Raw genomic sequence first — 27,918 nt, 5'->3', positions numbered from 1 at the left:
CCCCAGGTTATTTGTTCTTTACATTTAAAAGTGTTGATGTCACCAAGGGCCGCAGTAACCAGCCAGCCCACAGAACAAACACGCGTCACTGCAACTTTGTTTTCTGGGAAATTGTAACACAGCTTACATATAAGCTGAGCCTCTGGGTCAAGGTTGCTACAGTTCTTTACACACTTCCACGGGCAGTTTATGTCACTTCAGCAGTTTCACTCCTGCCTTTCACCGTCACCAATTTACCCACAGTTCCAAATCAGTGAAAGGAAATGTGAACCACCAACCTCCTGGGCACAAGTTCATGTCCTTAATTACTGTATATGAGCACAAAATGATGATTATGTTGATGATGACAATTATGCTGTGCAAACTGTCACCCATTTGCACTCTTTTTATTGTCACAGCTGTAAAGTAATGGTCTAAAGGTTTGCAGTTCCTGCCTGCAAGTAAGCAGATGCATGAACCTCAGGGCCACAGAAAGCTTAAAATAATCCGATTGGATGGTGAAATTGTCGTTTATCCTTAATCGTTTTTATCAGACGCTTTATTCCATAATACCTTTCATGAAATATGCGTGTTGGATGATTCCAGGTCATCTCAACTCACCTGTAGCCTGGTGGACCGGATCAGAAAGACGAGTATGAGGTCTATTTCTTAAGGAGCTCCAGACACACACACACAGCAGCCCCAGTGATACAGCTGACAGTCTGTGGGTGAGATCTTTGTGGAGTCCTAGTTTGCCAGAGGTGCAGGAACTGCATGGTCCTCCTGAAGCTACTGCTGAACATCAGGAAGCTGGTCAAGACCCTCAGCTGAACATCTGATTAATGTAAATTGAGCATGTGTCATGTATATGTACACACTGTACAGACAGGTTAAAGAGCAATGACCAGGCTTAGGTGTGTATGTGATAGAGAGCAGCAGAAACCTGAGGGTTATAACTGACACATGATTTATTGTGCTGCTTAACATGCAAAGTGTTTCCCTTTCAACTGGTCTGACCACTAAAAACTACATAAATACAATGTGTGTCTAGGAAGAGAAGGGGCCGACATGGTCTGGTGAGTGGCCTGGCGAGGTGATTTATTTCTTTGTGTTTGTCACAGGGACTAGTGAGGGGAGGGAACGGGGGTGCAGGGAACAGGTGCAGATCAGGAGCGGTTGGTGAGAGATGTGGAGAACGGGATCACCGTCGCTCTCGGCATCTGTCACTGCCCGAGGTCGTCGCGCCCAGGAAGTCCTCAGACTCTCCCCCTTCACTGTTGGAGGCCGGGAAAGAAGTAGAGGTGTCGATTATTTTCAGCTGTCCCGGCTCCGCCCCCCCTTCAGACTGCCCCGGCATGCTACAGTGTGTTTTAACAACATAACTCTGTGCCTCCCCATACACTCTATATCCTCTGCCAACACAAGCACTCACACACACACACCTGGCCGTTCTCCATCTTCACCAGGGAGGAGACAGTGATGGTGGGCTGCTAGACATCCATTTAGCAGGGGCCTTTCCTCCTCAAATATACAAGTGTGGAAAAAGATGAGCAGGAACAGAAGTGGAGAACAACAGCAGAAGGACAGAGTTCTTGTTTCTCCTCCAGCAAGATGGATTGGACTCTTGAGTGTGTGCAGTGCAGATTAAAAAGCCGTTCATTGTCTGTTTACTGGTTCCGCTCTGAGCCCTTTGGTTCGGGACTCCTTGGTTGCAGTAATGATGGTGAGACTCGGCCTTGAGGAGCACAGTGTGCAACTTTTAATTAAAATTTCACTTGTTTTTCTTGCACAAAACCAGAACACGTGTTTAACATGTGGAGGGGTAAGGGGGGGTCTTACCACTCTATAAATTTCCTGCACAAAGAGGTACAATGTAAGAACAGAACAGCCTCTCCATGACATCAGACATCAGATGTTCAACATTCATGTAAAAATATTTCTTCATTGTATATATGTCCCTACCCCTTAACCCCCCAGGAAAAATTTGAGCACGATTCAACACACAGACAACATGAGAAATAGGTGGTTGTCCTGCAAAAGGAGATTATAAAAGACTTGACATCACATGGTATAAATATGCTCTTCAGTGATGTTTTTAATGCTTTAATCCCACTGCTTTGTCGTCATTGATGATCATACTCTCCATGTCTATTTTTATTCCTATTCTGCTGCCTCCACATGGCGAATCTTCGGCTTCATCACATTTCAGGTTCCATGTCCCTGAGAGGGAAACCCTTTTTATTGATATTATTACACACACACACACTGTCTGAAACAACTGGTCCTGAGCAGGGTCACAGCAGGCCAGAACCTAACCTGGCAACATAAGGCGCAAGGACGGAGGGGTACGGGACACACCTAGGACGGGATGCCAGTTCATCGCAAGGCACCCCAAGCAGGACTGGAACCACAGACCTGCCAGAGAGCAGGACCTGGCCAAACCTGCCGCACTACTGCCCCCTCTGCTGATATTATTATATTATTGATATTACACTGCTCCATCTGCCTCAACACCCCATTTCCTTGTTCCTCTCTTTGTCTCCCACTGTGCCCCTCCTCCTTCCCCCGGTGCCCAGCCTTTAAGAATTGTTCCGGGAGGTTGGTTTGAGTTCCACAGAGACCCCCCACACAGAACAGCTTTCCAGCAGCCTGTTGTAACACAGCCCCCTATCAGGGTCTATCAGGATCCTCTGCAAATTAGGATCTCTGTCCCTTGCACCTCCATTTTATGGTTTATCATACTACTGGGGAAATGAGAGTCATAGTGCATACAGCCGCCTTAGAAAAACCTGGGCTTCTTTCCCCTCCTACTGTAGTACCTTTGATCAAAGTACTTACCTTGAACTAATACAGTAAAAATTACCCTGCTGTATAAATTGGTAAATCAGTGTAACACAGGTTAAAATTTTCACATAAGATAAAGGATAAAAAATAATAGAGATAAATTTATCAATAATATTGTAGTGGCTGTGTTTGCTGAGGTGTTAGTGAAAGCTTTACTAGTGATGGACTCAGGAAAAATGGTTTTTATTACCCCACTACACACCTGCGCAGACCTATAGCTTCCAACACAACGAATGGGACAGGGGTGACCAGCAGCAACATGGGTCCTGCCATTAAATGGACATTAAACTGACACATCAGTCACAGTGTCATTTTTATGTTTTAACTGGTGTTAATTTATGGTTTTATGTCTCCAAATATAGGTATATAGGTATGCATACAAACATTTAAAACAGTTATCCCTTTGTATAAATATGAATTAAATTTTATTTTGTAAAAGTTTAATTAGTCTTTGAAGATATTTTAATGTGAAATGTACAATTATTTTTTAGTTACTGTATCAATCAGCTGGAATCAATACCGTTGACTTTGCATTGGTTTACAATTGATTGGTTTGATTTGATTGATTGATTACAATTGATTACAATTGACTGGTTTACAATTGCCAGATCTTAAACACACCCATTAAAAACAAATTTACTCTGCTTCCTGGGATTATCAATATACAGTAACAGTTATGTATGCAACACTTTCTAATATAACACAAGCCAATTAAAAATGAAGCTGAGAAGGAAGTGGGATAACCTGTGAAAGAGTAAAAGAGAGTGGAGTGACCAGCATGGAAGAATAATCAGAGTGAATATCTTGAAAAGAAAGGTACAAAATGATCCTCTGAATGGGACAAACTAACATAAAGGATTTTTGTTTGTGCTGTTTGTAATGGTTGGGGGTCAGCCTCATGAAGCTGAAAAGGTCTAAGCTGATGATGCAGGACTCCTGTATTAGAGGTAGAAAGAGCTCTGCTCATGTTTCCAACAGAGAGACTCAGACATTGGAGCCTGCTTCTCATTCTATCCCACTTGTAACACCAGTGTTGCATCCAGTCTTTGCCACACTGTTGGTGGCAGAGTTACTTATGATGAACTCAGGGGGCAGAAGGGGAGAATAAATTTGTTTATTGCTCTGTGGCATGTCCTCTGGTTAATTATTGACCTGTTTAAAGCAATCGATTTTTGCAGTCTTCTGGTCACAGTGTTGGCTAGGAGACCGTGCCATCTTGATTGCTGTAATGAGGAGAACCACTTTCCATCTTCACCTTTTATGTTCTTGCAGAGACGTTGTCTGTGTTCTCTACTGCATGTATTGTGCTTTGTATGTGTCATATTTGTTAAAATTAATTATACTTGCACTTATATGGACTTAGTTTGAATGTGTATAAACCATAATGTTTGAATACCGTGCCATGAGAACGCATGTTGCTACTGGAGAGTGCAGAGTCAATTTCTTATGAAGTTCTTGTGATGTCTGTACATGTCTGTAAATGCAAGCTCTTTGTTTTTCCTTATTGAGCAGTTTCACGCTGCTTCATGCGAAAGCCTCAAGGCAGCTGCTGTCTTGGGTGCTGTGGGAGTGTGTTTAGCTCAGTGCACAGTTGGTGTTTGGGGACACACAGCAAAGGCACAAAGAGCCCATTGGCCCTGGCTGAATCGATCAAATGTCTCTGGAAGCTTGGTGCTGCTTCATCAAGTAGCAGTATGAGTCCCAAGGGTTAAACAAACAGAACTGAAATGAAACAGAAACTAAAGTATGTATTTCACAATACGGAAGCGACGGAGCAATTCAGTCTTGGGAGGCAAAGACAACAACTGCATCATGGCAATGTCTGGCCTCTTACAGGAGCTCCGCTGCCCCATCTGTCTGGAGTTCTTCAACAACCCCACGACCCTGCCCTGTGAACACACCTTCTGCCATTCCTGCATACAGGGGACCCTTGTTGCACAGGGGCCCCGCTGTCCTGAGTGTCGCGCCACATTCCTCCAAGACCAGCTCAGGCCCAACCGGATCCTACGCAACATGGTCGACCGAGTGCACACCGAGCTGGGGGTGGGCACCTGCCCCATGCACCAGGAGTGTCTGAGAATGTTTTGCGTGACGGACCAGCGGCTCACCTGTGTGGTGTGTCGGGATGCCAAGGAACACTATGGCCACGTCTTCCAGCCCATCTCTGAGGCAGCCGCCACCAGTAAGGTCAGTACACACGACCACTTTACAAGGGAGCAAGGGCACGGGGTCTACATACTTCACCCAACACTGTGAGTTGTACACTGTCTCCAGGCATGACCCGCAGCAGGGGATGGATCTGCAGTAACAGTAATTTAACCTTGAGTAAAATAATTAGTAATGTAGTGAAGACAATCAAGAGCTCTTGGTATAGTACAAGTCTTTCAAAATAGGGAAACAGGAGAGGAGGGAGAGAGAGAGAGAAAATTGAATAATACAAAGCTTAGACTCTGCAAATTCAGGCCTTGAGGGTGGCACTAAGTTCACAACACTAGAGTTGGCAGATACACATCAAACATATCCTCAAATATGGCAAACTACCCCTTGTCGGGATGCAAAATTACACTCCAGGCTCATTCTCTAGTGTCTTTCTGGATACACCAGCCTAATAGATGGAGCAACTGAGCTTAATTCCTTTTCCTATCCAGAAAGCAGGTGATGTAGTGGTTAGAGCCATCGCCGTTCGACCCACCTCCTTCTTGTAGTACCCTGAATCAAGGTACTTACCCTGAACTAAATGGGTAAATCCATACAAGTAGCTCATGGAACAAACCTCACACAATCAGCTGCTTTTGATAAAGGTGCCAGAAAAATATGGTTAATAAAATTAATGGGAATACATGTGCTGCTGTTGGTGCTGCAGATGTGTAAAATCTCTATCAGAATGGCTGGTTTAGAGAAACAACGCTGTATTCTCCTTTGCATGTAAGGTTATGCTGTCCCTCCCATTTATTAGGTGGGGAGGAGGGTAGAAAGGATGTAAAAGGGATAAATACTGCATTGTTATTATATCGGGTAAATGCAACAAAGATTTTGATGTTAAAGACCCACTCTGTGTCTCACTGCCACTGAACATACAACAAGCAGAAAAGACTGACGGCTCACTTTGTCTTGTTCAACGTGCAGGAGGAGCTAAACATGGCTCTAGGGTTCCTGTTGAAGGACAATAGTGCCTTGAAGAAACTCATTTCCCTGCAGAGACTGGAAATCCAGAAAACTAAAGTATGAGGAATTCATTGTTCTTCTCCAAAAGTCAATCCAAAAATATCAGATTGGACTGGAATATGTGAAGAGTTTGTTCAGCATATTATGTTATCATGACTGCATCTATTTTTTTCTGTATTAAGAAAATATTTCTGGGCACTGAGGTGTAGATTCAGTGAAAATTATAACAGGATTTACAGTGTTTTCTCTGTTTTATTAATAGTCAAAGCCCTTGCAGTGCTACAAACCCCATTTCCAGAAAAGTTGGATACTTTCTAAAATCAACAAAAACTAAAAACTGTAATCTGTTCATTCACTTGAACCTTTATTTAACAGAAAAAAGGACAAAGAAAAGATTTTCAGTGTTTTCACTGATGAATTTCATTCTATTTGTTAAATATAAACAAATTCTGAAATTGATGCCTGCAACACACTCAAAAAAAGTTGGGACAGAGGCATGTTTACCACTGGGTCACATCACCTTTTCTTTTAATTACACTTTGTAATCATTTGGGAACTGAAGAAATCAATTGTTGCAGTTTTTCAAGTGGAATTTTTGCCCATTCTTGCTGTATGCAAGACTTGAGCTGCTCAACAGTCCGTGGTTGCCGGTGTCTGATTCTCCTCTTCATGATGCGCCATACATTTTCAATAGGAGACAAATTTGGACTGCAGGCAGACCATTCAAGCCCACGCACTCTATGCCTCCGAAGCCACGCTTTTGTAACTCATGCAGAATGAGGCCTGCCATTGTTCTGCTGAAATAGACATGGAGTTCCTGGGAAAAGACGTCGTCTTGACAGCAGCATATGTCTCTCCAAAATTCCAACATAAGCCTCCGCATCAATAGTATCTTCACATACATGCAGGTCACCCATGCTGTGGACACTGATGCACCCCATACTATCACATAGGCTGGTTTTTGCACTTTTCGTTGGTAACAGTCTGGATGGTCTTTTTCATCTTTGGCACATAGAATCCGATGTCGGTTTTTCCTAAAAACAAGCTAAAACGTAGACTCATCTGACCACAGAACACATTTCCACTGTCTTTCGGTCCATCTCAGATGACTTCGGGCACAGAGAACTCGGCGCAAAATTAATAAATGGCTTCCTCTTTGCATAATACAATTTCAAGTTGCACTTCTTGATGCAGTGGCAGACTGTGTTGAGTGACAATAATTTTCAAAGTACTCCCGAGCCCTTGTGGCTATGTCCACAGTAGCATGACAGTTTCTCAAACAATACCGCCTGAGTGTTCTATGGTCACGCACATTCAGCAGCGGTTTCCACCCTTGGTCTTTACGCACCGAAATTTTCCCTGACTCCCTGAATCTTTTCACGACATTATGAACTGTAAATGGCGAAAGACCTAAATTCTTTGCAACCTTGTGCTGAGAAACACTGTCTTTGAACTGACTGACAAGTCTCTAACAAAGTTTGGCACAATTGGTGAACCACGATCCATCCTTGCTTGCAAAGACTAATAAACCTTTGGTGAATGCTCCTTTTATACTCAATCTTGATAAACTCACCTGTTACCGGTTAAACCGCTAATTGTGGAACCTTCCAGAACAGTGTTACGTGTAACCTTTTCAGTCTTGTTTTGCCTCTGTCCCAACTTTTTTTGAGTGTGTTGCAGGTGTCACATTCTGTTGTTTTTCATATCTACAAAATACAACTAGCTTTGTCAGTGAAAACACTGAAAATGTTTTCTCTGTACTTTTATCAGTTAAATAAAAGTTAAAGTGATTGAACAAATTACAGTTTTTAGTTTTTGTTGCATTTTTAGAAAGTGTCCCAACTTTTCTGGAAATGGGGTTTGTATTTTCAAAGTGCTTTAAGTAATAAATTCATTTTACTCTGTTTCAAACCTCAGGACAACTGTCATCACCTGCTGGATAATATCGGTGTTCAGTTCAAGGTGCTCCACCAATTCCTCAGACAGAGGGAGCAGCAACTGAAGAAGGAGGTGAAGGACCAGGAGAGAGAGTTGCTGACCCCACTGGAGCAACATCTGCTGCAAATGGAGCAAACCCTGAAGGAGAGGCTGAAAATGGAAGAGATCCTGCAGGCAAAAGTGGACCTCAATGAGCCCAACCACTTCCAACAGGTTAGACCCAGCAGGTGACTCTAGGTGAGAGTGTCCCTGAGAATCCTTCCAAAGGCAGTCAGTGTTGTTCTCTGTAATGAGTGTCTGTCCCCATCTGATTTGTTTCAGTGGTGGATTGATGAAGGTTCTTTGGTGATTGAAGGTCTGAAGAACAAAGAACAGAATACCATGACAGATCTGTGAGTATTCCCATGTATGGAACTTTTGAAAAGAAGCATACAGCAGTAGTCAGAAGTCTGAGAATACTCGCTGCACATGAGTTTCTTGCATAACTCTTTGAACTAACAGAATTTTTTGAAATGTCAAACTCATTGAAGCAACTTGTCCCTCAGTGTTCTTCTTTTCCAATAAGTTCTTACACAACTTTGAGATGTTTTTTGGATTGGTATATTGCTGAAAAATTAAGTTCTGCTCTGCTAGCTGTAATCCTAATGGAATGGCCCATGAAGGATGCTGTGATAGCCATGCTGGGTGAAATCACCATGGACTAAGTGAAGATCACCAGCCACACCATGATGCTGCCACCACTGTGCTGGGTAGTGGGAAACAGCTCATGTGCTCAGTCTCTCTGTGTCTTAGAAGTACTTGCTGGTTGAACCCAGATATTTCAAATCCCTTCTCATTGGTCCTTAGACAAATTTCCACCCCTCAAAAGTCCAGTTTCTTTGTTTTGTGGCCCAGGCAAGTGTAGTTAATAGCAGGTGCACTCAGAGTTTTAAGTGTTACTATATAGGAGCATTATTATTAATGCATTTCTTACTAGGTCCTTTTAGTGAAATGATATTATTATTATTATTATTATTATTTATAGAGCGCTTTTCTCACATAGTGACACAGAGCGCTTTAACACAGGTATACAGCAAGAAAAAGTTACAGTGTCTGACCCATTTATACCGCTCAGTATTTTAGTAAAGTAATTCAGGGGAGGTACCCTGATAAAGAGTACTACAGTAGTACCCATTGCTGGTTGAAATATCCTTCAGGGAGCAGGTCCATATTTTTACTTGTTACACTACCTGTTGGGTGGTACATGGGTGCCATAGCAGGAGTGTGCATGTCTATGTTCATGTGTGGGTTTCCTTCAGGCACTCTGGTTTCCTGCCACAGTCCAAAGATATGTTCAGGTAAACTGATGACTAAAATTCCCTTAGCATGTGTGTGTGTTACATTGCTTTTTTCAGCCCTCCTATTTTGTCAGATTTTCCTCTGACTTTCCACAGTTACAAGTCAGAGGTATGTGAGCTGCAAATGAGCCCAGACGTGGGTGACTCCATCTCTCTAGGTCCCTACCTGAGTCACCTGCAATTTTTTGTGTGGAAGGAGATGCTGAAGGTCATCAAGCCAGGTAAAAGGTCCTCTACATTGAAGAACACCTGTGATCATGTCTCCTGCTTTGGTCTCTGACCCTGAATGAAGGACTGGAAGTCAACAGTCATGACATCCATGGGAGGAAGGACTGATGCTACAATGACTTAGTCTTTGGCATTCATCCTCCTTCCTCAGAAAGTTATATACAGGGAGTGACAATGCTGAGATGATGTCCTGGTCAGTCTAGAATGAATGACTCCACCAAACCTTATGAAATCCTGGTGAAGTCCTTTGCCTTTCCCACCCCAGTTCCTGACCGTGTGGCTGTGGCAAAGCGCAGCAACTCTTGCCTGGTGGTGTCCTCAGACAGTCGCAGCGTCAGACATGTCGACTCAAGGACAAGATGGGGCTCTGCAACTGGGGGACCTGAATTCTCCATGTGCCACACGTGGAGTGACGAGGGTTTTCGGGCTGGAAAGCACTACTGGGAGGTGGACGTGGGCAAGAAGAGCCACTGGAGCCTGGGCCTGGATGCTCAGTCAGCAAGTAGCAGAGACGCCGTGTGCAGGTTGAACAGTAGCTTCGGCAAACACAGGGTCAGAAGTGCCAGGGAGATCCTGGTTGATCTGCAGGTCAGGCCCACCAAGATCGGCACTTTCCTGGACTGTGAGAGAAAGCGCGTCTCCTTCTACAACGCAGATGATATGTCTCTCATTCACTCATGTTCATATGACACTGACAAGTCCCTCTTTGTGTACTTCAACCCAGGGTTCTACTTCAAAGGCGAGAACGCTGATCCACTGGTGGTCATTTGGTATTGAACAGTTTGTGCTGATCCTGTTTAATCACCATATATTGAAAAAAATGTTACTGAGATATAAACTTGGAAAAAGATAGTTGTTCTTTTTTTGCAAAATGAGATAAATCCAGCAGCAAAATGTAACAAATCTTTCAAACTTTTTCAAACTCAAAAATAATAAAACCATTCAAAGTTTAAGAAGTTTAGAAATTATAGAACGTAATTAGAGAAACAAAACTTCATGAAAGGAAAATCAAAGTAACAATGTCATTATTCAATCATTCTCATCTTCATCTTCACCAATCACAGCCAATGCTCCTTCATTAAGGTGTCTTGACAGTCTTGAGCCCCCACCTTGTCTGACCCAGGTTCAACCCAGACTTTAGCCTTTTATTTTATTTTAAATTTTAAAGTCTGTCTTTTCAATTACTGACAACATTGCAGATTTTAAATCTTGTGCTGAATGTTTATGGAATAGATATATTTATGTCTGCTTTAGAATAATTTAGATTTAATATTATTGTTTGAGGGGCACGGTGGCGCAGTGGGTTGGACCAGGTCCTGCTCTCCAGTGGGTCAGGGGTTCGAGTCCTGCTTGGGGTGCCTTGCGACGGACTGGCGTCCCGTCCTGGGTATGTCCCCTCCCCCTCCGGCCTTATGCCCTGTGCTGCCGGGTAGGCTCTGGTTCCCTGCAACCCTGTATGGGACACGCAGTTCTGAAAATGTGTGTGTGTGTTATTGTTTGCACCATGTGATGTCATGTCTTCATAGATATTATCACAAAATAAGATTACTGAAATCTCCCTGTTTTTACCTTGCCAAGGTACAATAGATCACACACACACACACACACATTTTCTGAACCGCTTGTCCCATACGGGGTCACGGGGAACCGGAGCCTGACCCGGCAACACAGGGCGTAAGGCCGGAGGGGGAGGGGACACACCCAGGACGGGTACAATAGATCAATTGAAAGTGAATACACACACACACACATTTTCAGAACCGCTTGTCCCATATGGGGTCGCGGGGAATCGGAGCCTACCCGGTAACACAGGGCGTAAGGCCGGAGGGGGAGGGGACACACCCAGGACGGGACGCCAGTCCATCACAAGGCACCCCAAGCGGGACTCGAACCCCAGACCCACTAGGGAGCAGGACTGTGGTCCAACCCACTGCGCCACCGCACCCCTGAAAGTGAATAATAAATTGAAAAATTAAGTGAAAGTGATGAAATTAAAATAAAAAAAACAGACAAAATATACACACACACACACACACACACACACACACACACACACACCGTCTGAAGCTGCATGTCCCAAGCAGGGGTCACAGAAGACCAGAGCCTAACCTGGCAACAGAGGGTGTAAGGCTGGAGGGGGAATGGACATACCCAGGATGGGACACACCCAGGATGGGACACCAGTCCGTCACAAGGCATCCCAAGTGGGACTTGAACCCCAGACCCACCAGAGAGCAGGACTCGGTCAAACCCACTGCACCACCACACCCCCTGCACAGACAAAATAAGTAGTTAGAAATGTATTAATTATTAGAATATGAGTTAATTATTAGGAAAATGAATTGGAATAAAATAATACAATAATATATAAAATATATATAATATGATCTCCAAATTCAAGTCGCTCTCTGAATCTGAAATCCCCAACCTACTGATATCACACAAAGCCACCGCCTGCTCGCTTGATCCGATCCCATCGTGACTCCTACAGAACATCTCCTCGCAACTCTCCAGCTTCATTTCTAAGATCATCAAGTCCTCACTCTCCTCTGGCTGTTTCCCATCTGCCTTCAAAACTGCTCTCATTTCACCTCTGGTAAAGAAACCCTCTCTGGATCCTAACTCAGTCCAAAACTACAGGCCAGTCTCCCTTCTCACCTTTCTGTCTAAAACTCTAGAGCAGGCAGCCTGTGATCAGCTATCTGAATTCTGTCTGTCTACATCTGTCTCCCACAATCAGCCAGTGGGTTCCGACAAACCTCGGATGCAGATGAAGTCAATCAGAGGTGCAGAGAAACATTAGAACCAATGAGGTGATTAAAATGTAACAAAGCTGACCTTGTGTGGAACCACTTTGATTGGAGTTTGTAACATGCAGATCCATCAAAGGCTCAGGGAAGAGCTCCCTTTGTAGAAAAACAAAGTGGGTGGGGTGTTTTGTTCATCTGAATCACAACCTCCTCAAGTCTCTACTGCTCACACTTTAGTTTTACTGTGATTCTTTGGGACTTCTCAGTTGGATGCTTCACACTGAGCTTGAAACCTTCAGACTCACTTTAAGGGCATATGGCACAAGATGCCCTGAGGTAGATTTACTCTGCATTCATAATGATGATATATTCTTCAGGTATCTGATTCATGTAAACATTCATTATTTATTTCACCCAAAGTTTGATCTCCTCACAACAGCAGAGTCATATTAGAGACGGCCCCACTGATGGAGCTCCTCAGGTCTGTAGGGCAGCAGGCTAGCAGACCGTGGAATATAGAGCCTGTGGCAAGTGTGTGAACAGTTTTACATGCCACATCTGTGCAGCCCCACACAGCTCCCATAGTATGTCAGTACGTCATCACGGTCAAGGATTTAACTCACACATCTGCCTCAATGAAAGACCACAGGGCTTTGCAGAACCTGCCCCAGAGTTTCAGCATCAGGCAGCCTTAATCCAGAATGAAATCTGCATGCTGAGGGGATTAATATTCATCAGTCTGCACCGCTGTCTGATAGTTTTTTTGGTCTTCATTTCTATAAACCACAAGCAGGAGGCTCAGAAAGTCAACCACAACCTAAAAAAATGACCGTTGTCCATTAAACACAATCTTGCTTTCAGAAAAAGGCTTGCAGGACACGCTACATACTGTATGTGTGCAGAACTGCTTCCACACTCTCACGTACACAGTACTACGATACACACACGTACACCATCAGTATTGCATAACAAATCATACCATGCAATGTTACTAAAGATTTATGTGAAATGTCGAAATAAAAGCAGACGAGGCTTGAAGTTCTTCTTTAAAGACCAGAAGAGAGCAGGCTTAGTGTTGAGACATAGGGGATGCGAAGCAACAGCACCATCTCCAGCTCTGCACCGTACCTGCTGTCACCTGAAGATGCCCAACAACAGAATGTCCCTGCAGATGAAGGACTGAGTCCAGAAGCCATGACTAATCCAGCAGATCATCCAAACTGCTCTCAGCACTTTCAGGAAAAAGTTAATGAAAGAACACAAGCAAATGCTTCTTTCAGAGACCAAACGATGTGGGAAGAAGGAGGGAGGAAGATCACCAAGGCCTGGTCTGCAATGACTCCCTAGAATAGATGATCCTTCTGAAATATAACTTTTGTTTTGATGTCTTTTCATCCATTAGACTTCTGAGAGCTTCCACTTAGAGTCTCAGTGATTTCATGGAGAATTTTGAGCAGAAGAACAGCTAAAAAGCCTGAAATACAATTCAGAATTCCTAGAGAATCTGATCACTTGCATCAGAAGTCTCACCATCTGCTGTCACAAGAAGAAAAGCATCCAGGATAATGGAGATGCTATAGTTCTGGAATTTTTATTTTTCCTCATGAGACCAAAATGGGAAAAATAACAAAATGAAAAGTAATCGTAATAAAAAATGTGTTGAAAAAATGATGAGAAAGTGTATTTTTAAAGAATTTCAACAACTGACAATGAAAACTGATGGTGCAGTCAGTAAGTTTTAAGATGGGGGTTGCAGCCGCCAGCACATGAATATTAATGTAACAGTATAGCCGTTCTACTGTAACCAGGCTGGTTTTAGAGTTTACTGACTGTACCACATACAATATAAAGAAACTGAAGAATTCCTACAGAAATGGGCAACAGGTTCAAGAGACAGACTCTAATACCTGGTTCAAAATTATCTGCTCTCATTCAGCTCTTTTATAGCTGTTACATGCACACTTAAACACAATACATGTGTATGATACTCAGTGTTTATATAATCATTCAACCTTTAAGCTAAAAAATAGAAGAGTAAATAAATTCACACTCATTGAACAAACTGACAAGGTGTCTCACAGCACCTGGGCTGCACGACTGACCAAGGGTTCCATACATGCATAAACGTGAAGAAACGCCCTATAAGCCTAAGCAGAGATACTAAATGATACTACTTGTAAAATCAAATTCTCATAACTCTAATGGCTGTGTCTTAGGGTATGACTGTATTTTCATTCAGTATGCTATATTCTCCTACATTTAATCATTATCAATAAATGCTTGTCCTAATGCAGGGTCAGGATGGTCCTGGAAGCACAGGGCACTGGGTTAGGTAAGGTACACTGCGGACAGATCCTAGTCCAACGCAAGGTAATTTTCCCCCATTTGCTATTAGCAAATAAAAACACATTGCACACTATATACAGCATCACTTTAAGTTTTTTCCTGGGAAAATATAGTGGTAGTAGCAGGTGGCATAGTGGTTACACTCATAAAACCTACACTCAAATGCCAACTCTTACCCAGAATTGACATGGTAAAAATGATCCAGCTGTATAAATGGGTAAATGAGTGTAAAGTTACCTAATTTTGTAAGTCACTTTGGACAAAGGAGTCTGATAAGTAAAGAACAGTCATTAAACACTATAGTTGCACAGCAGTTCAGGTTCAGCATGGTGAGGTTAGAGAAGGTTTTTTCTGGAGTCCCTGAAGAAAACACAGCATCAGTCACATGCTGTCCGGTGCAGAGCTACACATGCAAGATGCTCTTGAACTGTGAAACCAAGTCTCCTGATAAGGAGTGAAATAAAGGAATAAGGGTCTGATATACTGTAAACTGAGGTAGAGTGTGTGTGTTGTACAGAACAATAACGTGAGTGTGTCTACCTGTTCACAGATATTAGGCCAAGACAGAGAGTTGTGAGTTTTTGTAAGCTGTGCGACTGTTTTCTGCATTGCACAAGGAGATATATAGGAGTTACTGTGCATCTCACTGTAAGGCTCCCTTGGGGCTGAACCTGGAGTGCAGCGCATCCAATGTCCTTCTGTTGGTGGTACCGCCCAACCCCAAGCCTCCTATACCTTCTGTAGTACCAGACAGGCAGGCAGCAACAAGAAATGAACAGGGGCGAAAAGGAGGGCACAACCCTTCAAAGACTCCTGATTAGTTTCGTCCTCCCTGGATGGGTTCTGTTGGGTGGGTGGAGCCTTGGCACGGTCAGAACACATGTCATACAGGTTCCCTGAAAACTGCATCTTCCTGGACTCCTGCCTCAGGGACTCCCATACAGCCGCTGCCTCATCAGGGCACCCAGCTAATGCAGCATTAGCACATCTGTGGAACTCATCCCAGGACCTGCAGGGGGCAGCAAAGGTGACTTACATAAGAAAAAGGAGAGCAGTAAAGACAACTTACTCTAAAGACAGGAGATTTCTCAAAAAAAGCAAACTAATGAACAGAGTTCCCTCCAGCTGAGTGGAATGAAGTCATCTTGCTTTCTTCATGCTCACTTGCAGATGGTGTCAATTTCCTGTGTGCCTTCGTCATTCTGCATGCTGTCTGCCATGCTGTCTCCAAGCGTAAGCAGACACTGGGCAAACCCTCTGTAGATGGCACCACACTTTCTGGTAGTAGCAGAGGATGTTGGACTGGGGACCAGGACTGCAGAGGAGGACAGAAAATGGAAGGCTGCTGGTGTGGAGCTGTACTGACCCTATTAGCACCACAGTTGAGTTGCACAAGTTTCTACCAACGAAAGCAGCATTTGTTTGGAATAAAAAATGATATCAGAATAACACACCATTCAGAATTCATGTCTAATAACACGAACATAGAATCAGAAGTATAACCATTGAGAAACATTTAGGAAGCTGGCCTACACTGTCTCCTTGACTGAGTAAGAATATGAATAAGAACTCCTGAATGCCAGAGAAGCTCAGACTGAACCGCTTATCACAAAGCCTGACCTGATACATCAGAATCAGAATCAGAACGAGCTTTATTTCCAAGTATGTTCACACATACAAGGAATTTGTCTTGGTGACAGAAACTTCCACAGCACAGACAGAATGACAGTGACAAGACAGATGAGAAGATAGAGTATGTGAATAAGGGATGAAAAATATATAAAAATATACAGTACCCAATATTATATACAAAAATAGTCACTAGCTACAAATGCAAGGGAGTGTGAGAAGAGATATGATGTGATAAAAACTTATAAATATAAATATAAATAGCATTATGTATTGCACTGGTTTACTCTCTAGGGGAGAGATTTAGGTGTTCATGAGGTAGATGGCCTGAGGAAAGAAACTTTTCTTATGCCTGGCTGTCCTGGTGCTCAGTGCTCTGTAGCGCTGGCCAGATGGCAAGGGTTCGAAGAGGAAGTGGCCTGGATGTGAGGGGTCTAGAATGATTTTGCTAGCCCTTTTACTGACTCTGAACGAGTGCAGTTCCTGGAGAGCTGGCGGGGATGTGCCGATGATTCTTCCAGCAGTCCGAACTATCTGCTGTATTCTTCTGATGTCTGATTTCGTAGCTGAGCCGAACCAGACAGTTATAGAGGTGCAGAGGACGGACTCGATGACTGCGGAGTAGAATTGCATCAGTAGCTCCTGTGGCAGGTTGAACTTCCTCAGCTGGCGAAGGAAGTACAACCTCTGCTGGGCCTTCTTCACAATGGAGTCTATGTGGGGCTCCCACTTCAGGTCCTGTGAGATGGTGGTGCCCAGGAACCTGAATGACTCCACTGTTGCCACAGTGCTGTTCATGATGGTGAGTGGGGATAATGCTGAGGTGTTTCTCCTGAAGTCTACAATCATCTCCACAGTTTTGAGCGTGTTCAGCTCCAGGTTGTTATGACTGCACCAGACAGCCAGCTCTTGGACCTCCTGTCTGTAAGCAGACTCGTCACCATCCCGGATGAGGCCAATGAGTGTGGTGTCGTCTGCAAACTTCAGGAGTTTGACAGAGGGGTCTTTAGCGGTGCAGTCGTTGGTGTACAGGGAGAAGAGCAGTGGGGAGAGCACACATCCCTGGGGGGCGCCAGTACTGATTGCGCGAGTATTGGATGAGAATTTTCCCAGCCTCACTATCTGCTGCCTGTCTGTCAGAAAGTTGGTGATCCACCGACAGATGGAGGTGGGCACAGAGAGTTGGGTTAATTTGGACAGGAGGAGGTGTGGGATGATGGTGTTGAAGGCTGAGCTGAAGTCCACGAACAGGATTCTCGCATAAGTCCCTGGTTTGTCCAGATGTTGCAGGATGTAGTGCAGTCCCATGTTGACTGCATCATCCACAGACCTGTTTGCTCGGTAAGCAAACTGCAGGGGGTCCAGCAAGGGTCCAGTGATGTCTTTCAGGTAGTCCAACACCAGTTTTTCAAATGCTTTCATGACCACAGACGTTAAGGCGACAGGTCTGTAGTCATTAAGTCCTGTGATTTTGGGTTTCTTTGGGATGGGGATGATGGTGGAGCATTTGAAGCAGGAAGGAACTTCGCACATCTCCAGTGATCTGTTGAAGATCTTTGTGAAGATAGGGGCCAGCTGGTCAGCACAGGTTTTTAGGCAGGCCGGTGAGACGCCGTCTGGGCCTGGTGCTTTCCTTGTCTTCTGTTTGACGAAGACCCGACGCACCTCCTCTTCACAGATCAAAGATGCAGGAGGGGGGAAGGTGGGGGTTACTGGAGGTGTTAATTGATGCGTGGAGAGAGGGTCTGAATGGGTGTGGGGTGTGAGACAGGGTTTATCAAACCTGCAATAAAACTCATTCAAATCGTCGGCCAGTTGTTGAGTTGACACGGTTCTGGGGGATGGTGTCTTGTAATTTGTGATGTCTTTCAGGCCTTTCCACACTGATTCAGGATCGTTGGCTGAAAACTGTTTCTTCAGCTTTTCAGAGTAGTTTCTCTTAGCCACTCTGATCTCCTTTGCCAGTGTGTTTTTGGCTTGTTTATACAAGACTCCGTCCCCGTTCTTGTAGGCGTCTTCTTTGGCCTGACAAAGCTATCTGAGTTTTGCAGTGAACCACGGTTTGTCATTGTTGTATGTTAAACGAGTCCTGGTACGGATGCACATATCCTCGCAGAAACTGACACATGATGTTACAGAGTCTGTGAGCTCATCTAGATCGCTAACAGCAGCCTCAAAAACACTCCAATCGGTGCACTCGAAGCAGGCTTGTAAGTCCTGCTCTGCTTCCCCAGTCCATCTTTTAACAGTCCTTATTACAGGTTTAGCTGATTTCAGTTTCTGCCTGTAGGTCGGTATAAGATGAACCAGGCAGTGATCAGAGAGCCCCAAAGCTGCCCGTGGAACAGAGTGATATGCATCCTTTACTGTGGTGTAGCAGTGGTCCAGTATATTACTGTCTCTGGTGGGACATGTAATATGCTGTCTGTATTTTGGCAGTTCACGGGAGAGATTTGCTTTATTAAAGTCCCCGAGAATAATTATAACAGAGTCCGGGTGTTGTTGCTCTGTGTCTGTGATCTGGTCGCCCAGCTGTTGCAGCGCTGCGTTCACGCACGCTTGCGGTGGAATGTAAACACTTACGAGGATGAACGAGGAAAACTCCCGCGGCGAGTAGAAAGGCTTGCAGTTGATGAAGAGCGCTTCTAGGTCGGGACAGCACATCTTCTTCAACGCTGTTACATCTGTACGCCACCTTTCGTTGATGTAGAAGCATGTCCCACCGCCACGTGATTTCCCCACTGATTCCGCGTCACGATCCGCTCTGAACAGCTGGAAGCCCAGTAGATGTAGCGCGCTGTCCGGGATGGCTTCATTCAGCCAGGTTTCCGTGAAACACAGAGCAGCAGAGTTTAAAAAGTCCTTGCTTCTTTGGGACAGGAGGAAAAGTTTGTCCATTTTGTTGGGTAAGGAGCGGAGGTTCGCCAGATGGAAACTAGGCAGCGCTGTTCTAAAGCCGTGCTTTCGGAGCTTGACTAGCGTGCCGGCTCGCTTTCCACGCTTGCGCGTCTTGGAGAAGTTCACGAATATTTCATAGTAGCCTTCTTCTCTTCTTATTTCTTCATAGCAAGAATATGATTGACTTCCTGTTATATGGCGATTTTGGGAATAGTAGTGTCATTCCAGTCAATGAACAATTAATAAAGGTCTGAGGGAGAGAGTGAGGAGGGCAGGGGGAGCAAGTGGACAGAGAGAGAAAGAAGGAGAAAAGAATGGGGTAAAATTAAAAGATCAGGGAATGCAAAAATCAATGTCAACACACCAGGTTCATCTTGGAAAGACTTCTAAAACATCATCTAGGTGATACGCTGTCACATCCACCTTACTGATTTTCTAAATATAACGACTCAGTGTCCCCGCTGGTCAGTTACTAGCTATGGTATGGTTTGGGATTACTGAGCCTGAAACAGCACAGCCACCCAGCAAAGAACCACAAGGGCAACCAAACAAAGAACAATTACTGAGGGCCATCAAATAAACAGATACTGTTTGCCACAGCAACCATCCAGGGCTTGAGGACACAAAGGGGAAACTTGATGACTATTCTCAAGGTCTGAACAGCTGGGCATGATGGGGCCAGAAGTATAAACATAATACAACATATGAATGTACACATGGATCCCAAGGAGGTGCCTGAGCAAGGAATGTAGTGCAGTCTTTGCTTCAAACTCCCACAATCTTCTGCTCAGCAGAATTCTCCACCTGCTCATGTCAATTATTCTTCCCTCAAAATGTTTAAAAACTGCTTTGAGGGGTTCAAGCGCTCCGCTTGGTCTAGATGTCTCACTAAAAGTCATGTGTCTGATATGTAGTTAAACTCTACATACTTGGAGGCAGAGCCAAGAGATTTCTCAAGTGCTGCCTCACCACATTCCAAGAAGCAAACAGCAAAGATGTTTCTGCAGAGGAATCTTTCCAGTGACAAAAAAGAATGGTCTTAGCAGTTCAAAGAGGGGCCAGTTTACCTTCTGGCTAGAGGGGGTCTGCTGATGGCCAGGTGCTTCTTGGGCTACAAGCAATAACTAAATGACCACCTGGGAACAAACAGAAGACAGATACCTCCAATATGACCAGTTAATTGACCAGGTTTCACCAAACTTCTGAAGGAGCTTAGTTCCACTGTTCCTCTCAAAGCAAAAGCCAGAAAGGAGAGGACATGTATTAAACCAATGTGTTGACCCCCAGCAGTACAAGGCATTCTAATACAGTTACAGCCTGAAATGCAGCACAACTTTTGTGTGACCCATTGTTTGCTTCAGAACAGCAGCAAAGTATAATTCTAGCATGTGGTGCAGAAAATGAAAGAAATCTACATGCTTTGTGGACATTTTATGTGGAGTTTGCATGTTTGCCTGCTATTTCTGTGGGTTTCCTTCTACGATGCAGACACGTGTTTGCAGTGAATTGGTGATTAAATTGTATGTGTGTTACATTGCCCTGATGTGCAGATGAGGGACTGACTGTAGGTAGTGTATTGTAGTGTATATAACTATCAGACACCTTGAGAGGAAAAGGTGTCAGATAAATACTATATGGCAGTAGTTGTAATTCAAATTGGAGAGAAGTGTCTGCTAAATGACAAAAAAAACAGATGTAATATTCATGTAAAACAAGAAGGTTTTCAAATAAATTACAGTATTATATGTATAATATTTAGATATTACTGTAAACAGGTCACACACTTGCTTATCTTGGGGTTATCCTGCGTGATCACTTGCTGGTAACATTACAACCACCACACGTAGTAACGGGGCACTGCTATAGACCCTAGCTCTTGTCACTGCCATAGGGACTAAGAGAGCTTACCATAGTAACTGCCTCTATAGATGTGTCTTTACAGAGGCTTGGTTAATGAACTCTGCAACAAAGGCATCAAAATTAGGTGTAAAGGACAGCAGAGACCAAAATCCTAGGGCAATTCTCACACAAGGACAAAACAAAAATCCTTTGTGTGTGTGAGGAGAGGAATTGTGAATGCGACAAATTAAGTGAAGGGAAGACAGAATATACAACAAAACAACAGCTGTTAATAAGTTTTTGCCCCCAATTACAGTTGTAAAATTACCCATAAACCTTTCAGATCCTCATGATCTGGATGAGTGTTTTTAGACGCTATGGGCTTGTGTGGAGAATAGAAGGGCTGTAGGTGGTGTTGGGAGTGTGGGCAGGGTTAAGGTCCTACATCTTCTTATAAATTTTTCTAAACAACATTTTCAAAGCAGACCTATTGAAACAAAATAGCGGGTAGCTCCACTTTCCAGATTCCAGTAACACTGTACATTTTGCCCCTCGTGTGAGCAGCACATTGCTGGACCACTCAGGGCCCTTCTGATTAGTGTTTTGGCATGTAATGCAGTTAAGGTGCATCATACTCAGATGGTATGATCTCTTCCACAGACAGAATGGATTACATAATCAATACAGGAGGTTCCCCTGTTAAGGTGGGTTTTATCAGTGGCTCAGTGCTGGTGGGACAAGTTTAAATTTCAGATGAAAATCTGGCAATAAGCAGTTAATCCTCTTCATCAGCTTTTATTAACTCTGCACGCAAGTTACTCTCTCTGCCTTTTCAATGTTACAACCAGTTTCCTGTGAGAACTCATGGCCTAGGCGAAAGAATATGCCAAGCAAAGGTCAGCAAAGCAATTTCCAGTGATCCTCCAACACCAGCCCAATGAGGATAATATGTGCAATGTCAGCAAGGCTCTTGTGTTGGAACAATCATTAACAATCCAGGCAAAGCTCTACATGTAAGACATGTAAAAAGATCAACCTGAGATCCATTTGGACCCTCAAGTTGCTAAGAAGACTCTAAACAAAACAGATGTGAGATAAGAGGTAGCTACTCTGACAGGACATCACATTAGACACATGGGCAACACATGAGATGGTACTCTTTCATTAGAGGTAAAGTAGGATATGTAAAAACTAAAGAGATCCAAAGGACAATTTCAATGGACAGAACAAAAATAACGGAAAAGCAAATTATTTTTAATTTAAGATTAAAGGCAGAAGGACAGGAAAGTATGAGCCCTCACAGACCAGGTAAAGAATCGTGTGCAATGGGGTGAAGGGGGCTTCATTTGGACAGACTTGAACACACATGCTTTCAACTCCAGCTGCAGAGTCATCTGTTATGAGTAAACAAATTAATTGGTATGTATGAATAAATGACAGACTGAATCAGAAAGTAATTACTGAGTTAATCTAGTGAGCCAGTAGTGTAAATGGACTGAGCAAATCACATTTTGTTGCTTAACTGTTTAGCTCTTATTCAAAGTGACTGACATTGTATCCTTTTCCACAGGGCTTTTTAACGGATAAACTGAAGATTGACTAGGAATGACTGAATACTGTATAGCAAGTTTACTCCTGAGTGGACCTACACATATGGGAGTGTATTGCCTTCCTGCCATCTGTTGTCTAGTACATTTCACTTAACTTTAAATTTACAATTTTTTGTGGTCATGGAGCCTGTAACCACAATCTGTAATCCCACTAAAGTAAAATGATTACAGGAACCACAGAAAACAATGCAACATATTACTCTTTCCAGAGAACCAGGGGTTGGGAACCACAAGATTTCTAAACTGGGACCAGATGAACGTATGTGACAGATGTCTAAAGTTTCTGACCAAGGGCAGGGCAGGGCAGGAATTTTCTCTTAGTCTTCCAACACTTGGGCAATTAGTTGGCCCTAAAGGACTGACTTCATAGTAGGTACCTACTCTGGAATATGGGCAATATGGCCAGTGCAAATGAGGGGATTAATCTGTACTGAACCGTGATGAATACATCACAAAACTGGATAGAGAACAACTGAGAGTGACTGTGTTTGTGTGCGTACTCCAACGAACTTATATACATGGAGTTAAGGCAGCAGTCATTAACTGTAATGTCTTGTGTTTAGAGTTCATCACAGTGGAAATGCTACATTGGAGCAGATGTTAATAATTGCTGTGTTATAGTTTTTATATGGGTGGGCTGGTGACGTTGTGGTTGGAACGGCTGCCATTGCCTCCGAGGGTTGCCAGTTTGATCGCCGTCTCCGGCTGTAGTGCCCTTGAGCAACATGCTTGCCCTTCAATTGCTCCAGTACGTTTGCCTGGCTGTGAGCCTGGGTAACTAGGTGTGACCCTACGATGGACTGGCATCCCATCCAGGGTGTGCCCCACCTGTTCAGCTGTTCATTGTCTCTGGGATAGGCTCCAGCTCACAGCATGGGACAAGCGGTTATTGCAATTGAATGGTTAATTTTGCATAAGACTCACCTGCCTGAAAAAAACCTTAAGAGGAAGTAGATAATGTGCATCTGCATGTCCAGTTTGTGTTCCTGTAAGAGCAATTGCCAACAGCTAACAGGACAGCTAGGCATAGCTGCAACTCTCAGCGCAGGTGAGAAGCTGCTGAGCACCTGACATATCACCAAACTTGTTTAAACAAGCTGCCAACATCCTTTGGAGAATCAGCCCTACCGATTCCAATCTTCAACTTGTCTGGTCTCTCTCCTCATATCCCCACAGACCTCTCTTGTCTTTACCACTGGAATGATGCCAGTTAGTAGTTTCTCTGCCAGGTCCAATTCAGTGAACAATTTAAATTCTGACTGATCTGAACTGTAGCATCTTGTGCAGACCATTCAGGGGTCTGTAAAACAGATGTGGTTGTAACTGCACACATATTACACTTGTGCATGTATTCTGACAATGGAAGTGTCCTTGTAAAAGAATTTGCATTATTAGTTGTGATGGTATTTCAATAACACTCACCTCCAATGTTATTATTAGTTGTAAATTGACTTAAAAGTCTTTTTTAATCTAGAATGGCCAGGAGGGGTGGGCAGCCACCAGTACATAGACCTCCAGAGGTATTTTTTCTCCCTTGACTTTCAGTTGGGAGTTTTTTGTTCCTTTACTCCATGGCTAGTAGGCATACTTATAGTCTTAATAACTGCATGGATAAGCTAGTACTCTATTATATAGCCAACTATCTTATTTGTTTTATCCCTTTGTTCAGCTCTCTGTGTCACTGTGTGAGAAGAGTGCTCTATAAAAATAAATTGAATTGAATAAAACACAGAAAACTGGAGAAGCTACATAAAAATATTCCCATATTTAAACAACACTTTTCTTAAACCACTAATGGCAACAGAGCCCATCATTTTCATTTACGAACAAGTACATTTTTTACTTTTTACGCAGTCACCAACAAGAAGACAGAGTCCACACACTTTACAATGAGAGGTGTGCTCACACATTGGTGAAACATTTAAGGAAAACTGTCACACCTGTCTATGCCCTCCACCTTGCATTAGCTTTAGTGAACATTTAGCCACTGAGTGAAATCGATCATGTGTGTCAGTATGCGAACAGACCGGATTGATTCCAAAACTGATCTCAGGAAGGGGATGTGGACCTAGGGTTCTACACAGTATTTCTGACTATGATAATGTACTTTACATTTACTTATTTAGTACATGCTTTTCCCCAAAGTGACTTAAGATTTTCAGTGATTCACAGTGATTAATCAATTTAGACAGAAGAGTACGTATAGTGCTTGAAGGTATTACAGCAGAAGGTGGAATTCAAACCCGGGTCCTTTATGGGCAAGCTGGCAGCTCTAACATTACACCACACTACATATCACCTACTAGGCATTACAGTACACAGAAAGGTGAAATTGGAGTGATTTCCAAGTTGCAAGGATATGAAACACAAAGACGGATTTATGTTCAGCTTCTTCACGAGAACAATTGTAGAGAAAGCCCAGACATCCAACCAGAGTGCGCCAATTTCCAACCTTTCTCTGCCAGCCAGGTCTGGTCGTCAATGCTGAGATTACAGCACATTTACAGAACGATGCAAAGTGTTGCTCTACCTGCTGGCTATACAGGCAGTCCCCAGGTTACGAATGCTCGACTTACATACAACCTGTAGTTACGCACCACCCCTCCTTCTGACCGGAAGTTAATTTTTGTCACCCTTAAGTAGCAATGAAAGAAAAATTTAATAATTAAACCTATTATATTCAAAATTCGAGTTACATACAATAGATTGCAATAACAAACGGGTGCTACTTTGCAATCCGCATGAAAACAGCACGTGTCTACAGCAGTTTGTCAGCTCGTGGATGGGACACATAAGCCCAAGGTAGGACAAAGACTTCCTTCTTTTCAGTCGGACCACGTTGCTGTTAACAGTGACTTGCGTGTTACTGTATTTGGCTTTGATTTTTTAGTTTTTACCCTCTTAACCATTGCTCCAAAGTGTAAATGTGATGCAAGTGATGGTGATGCATCCAAGAAAAGGAAAATGATCATGACTGAAACTAAAGTGGAAATAATAAAGCAAAAGGTGAAACACCAACGAACATTGGAAAAGCGAACATTAAAGTTTCTTTAATGTTTTGCACGCACATGCACGCATACACACACACTCCATTTTAAATACTGTAGCTGTCATGGCCACACCGGCACCTCAACCAGCAACTTCAATCGGAGCATTCACCTATAAAATACATGCATCGTGCACCGTAACTTTATGATCATCCCCAGATAAGCCTTTACACAGCCGTTACTCCAGCATTGTATGTGAATGTTTGCGTACCTCATTTAAAAAAAAAAAAAAAATTGTAGGAAGGTTATCAGGATTCATCTATCCTGCGTTTTATGCACCTACTCAAGCAATTAACATCGGTGCATCAAGTGGAAAGTAACAAACTAGGTTTACTTAACAATCGCGTCTGCAGCTATGTCTCTTTCTCTTAATGTATTGCACAAATTGTATATTTGCTGAGATGTACGTCGCTTTGGAGAAAAGTGTCCACTAAATGAATAAATGTAAATGTAAAAGACACTTCTCAACCTCTTCCAGTTGCGGAATCTCACTCAAGACAACCTCCCCTCTGCGTTCTCAAACATACCTCACTTTGCTCTTCCAAGTCCTGTCCCTCATTCATTGTTCCCCAGTCCAGCTTCATGTCTCTTTGATAACGACTGCCCGCCTTGTCCCTCGACCACGGTTTCGGATCCTCGCTTCTATTAGTTCGCCAATCGACCAACCAACTATTTGCCCATCCCCGACCATGAGAACACATTAGTCCTTCGACTCTGAAGAATTGATCCTGCACTTTGTTTCAAACCACCTCCATGTTGTTTGTTCATCATGACAGTAGTAACATTTATTACTCTTTCTATGTCTCTCGCTATTATAAATACTGTAGGTACATTTATTATCATTACATCGTATTATTATTACTGTATTGTTATATTACACTAAAACATCCTTATCGGATTTGACATCAGATTTGACAAACTGATGTTAGATACCCACCACACATAACTATTCCAACTTACGTCAAAACCGACTTAGACAGACTGAGGACATATAACTCGTTCGTAACCCGGGGACTGCCTGTAATGGAATGAGAAGCCTCTCACAGCTTAAACACACAGTGCTGATGATGGGCTGCACCACGCACAGGTTTAACTTCAGCAGAGAAGAGACTTAGGTCCACCCAGAGATGACAGCTGTGGTCCCACTGTTTCTTGTTTCTTCCAACCACATTTGCCTGCAAAGCTGACATGCTGTGCTCCACAGGATTGTGTTTGTGTGTTGAATTCTCACACAGTGTGTGTGAAGGACAGAAAAGAAGTACTCAAGGCTAGCACTCTCAATGGTATCTCAGCACTAACAGGCTGCTCTGGATGTGGACTGGACTTTAGGGTTCAGTTTTGGGGTACAGTTAAGTGTCAGGTGCTAGGGTGGGAGGTCTCGGATTAGGGTTAGGGAGAGCCAGGGTGACCCTACGGGGCCCCGCTGACCATCGAATGACCATCCCACAGCTCAAGGTACACACCCTTCACCTGAGTGACTCTATCCCACCTAAGGCAGGTTTACAAGAGCACTTGATCCAGCTACACAATGACTTCCATAGGAACTCTGCAGGAAACCCATAAAGAAACCGCTCAGGAGTAAAGCATCATAAATCCCAAAAAAAAGCACACTACTGCTGGCACAGAAGTTCACCTCAGAAAGCAATTTCACCTCAGAAATCGAGCAGTTTGGACTCACTCAAACAAATGTAATTTACGTGAACAGAAACACATACACTTCAGTTCAATCATACTGCGAACCCTAAAATCCTAAAAGAGAATTATGATATGAGAAGAGAAGGATATCAGCATCCGCAGCAAACCGGCACATACAGTCGATCAAGAGCCATTTGAAAAAGTTCCTCCACTGCCGCTTCCACAAACGAACTAGCATATAATTATAACCTAAAAACATGGCTTTTTCCAAAAAAAAAAAAAAAAAAAAAAGCTGCAACCACCACCCGCCTGAGCCTCAGCCTCAGGGAGGGGTAGAACAACAGATGTTAAAACGGTAAAACAATGTACTGAACAGTAAATGCCACTTACTTAACTGAAGGGCGACGGGCGCGAGGAGCCAGACGACACCGGGATGTGGTTTCATGACCTACTAATAAATAAGAAAAATAATAACCGGACTAGGTTGGTACAAACTGCGACCTATCGCGCGTCTCCTCCTCCGGCCGTCCTAACCTTGTCCGTCCGGCGCCGGTGCAGCGCGAGAGAGAGAGAGACGGAAAGAGAAGGGAGGGGGAGGCCAGCATGTACTCACTGTGAAGAGCAAATATTTTATAGAAACATAATTTAAAGATTAATTCTACCGATGAACGCG

At 43.5% G+C, this 27,918-nt stretch overlaps 2 protein-coding genes across 2 annotated transcripts; one reads left to right on the top strand and one right to left on the bottom strand.

The window, feature by feature from the left end:
- The first annotated feature begins 4,595 nt into the window (after positions 1 to 4,595).
- On the top strand, positions 4,596 to 10,372 carry LOC108933979 (nuclear factor 7, brain-like). The gene is made up of 6 exons (XM_018751435.1): positions 4,596 to 5,010; positions 5,950 to 6,045; positions 7,906 to 8,139; positions 8,248 to 8,318; positions 9,360 to 9,484; positions 9,757 to 10,372. Exons 1-6 carry the CDS (start codon positions 4,636 to 4,638, stop codon positions 10,266 to 10,268), a joined length of 1,413 nt encoding a protein of 470 aa, XP_018606951.1. The 5' UTR covers positions 4,596 to 4,635; the 3' UTR covers positions 10,269 to 10,372.
- A 4,079-nt stretch (positions 10,373 to 14,451) lies between these two features.
- On the bottom strand, positions 14,452 to 27,714 carry nrn1lb (neuritin 1-like b). Its single transcript, XM_018751441.1, has 3 exons — positions 27,636 to 27,714; positions 15,752 to 15,902; positions 14,452 to 15,596 (listed from the first exon to the last, which is right to left on the bottom strand). The coding sequence occupies exons 1-3, from the start codon at positions 27,688 to 27,690 to the stop codon at positions 15,317 to 15,319; spliced, it is 486 nt and encodes a 161-aa protein (XP_018606957.1). The 5' UTR covers positions 27,691 to 27,714; the 3' UTR covers positions 14,452 to 15,316.
- Positions 27,715 to 27,918: the final 204 nt, after the last annotated feature.

This window comes from Scleropages formosus, chromosome 1, assembly GCF_900964775.1.
Source record: "Scleropages formosus chromosome 1, fSclFor1.1, whole genome shotgun sequence".
NCBI lineage: Eukaryota > Metazoa > Chordata > Actinopteri > Osteoglossiformes > Osteoglossidae > Scleropages > Scleropages formosus.
This window is presented reverse-complemented; position numbering and strand designations above follow the sequence as displayed.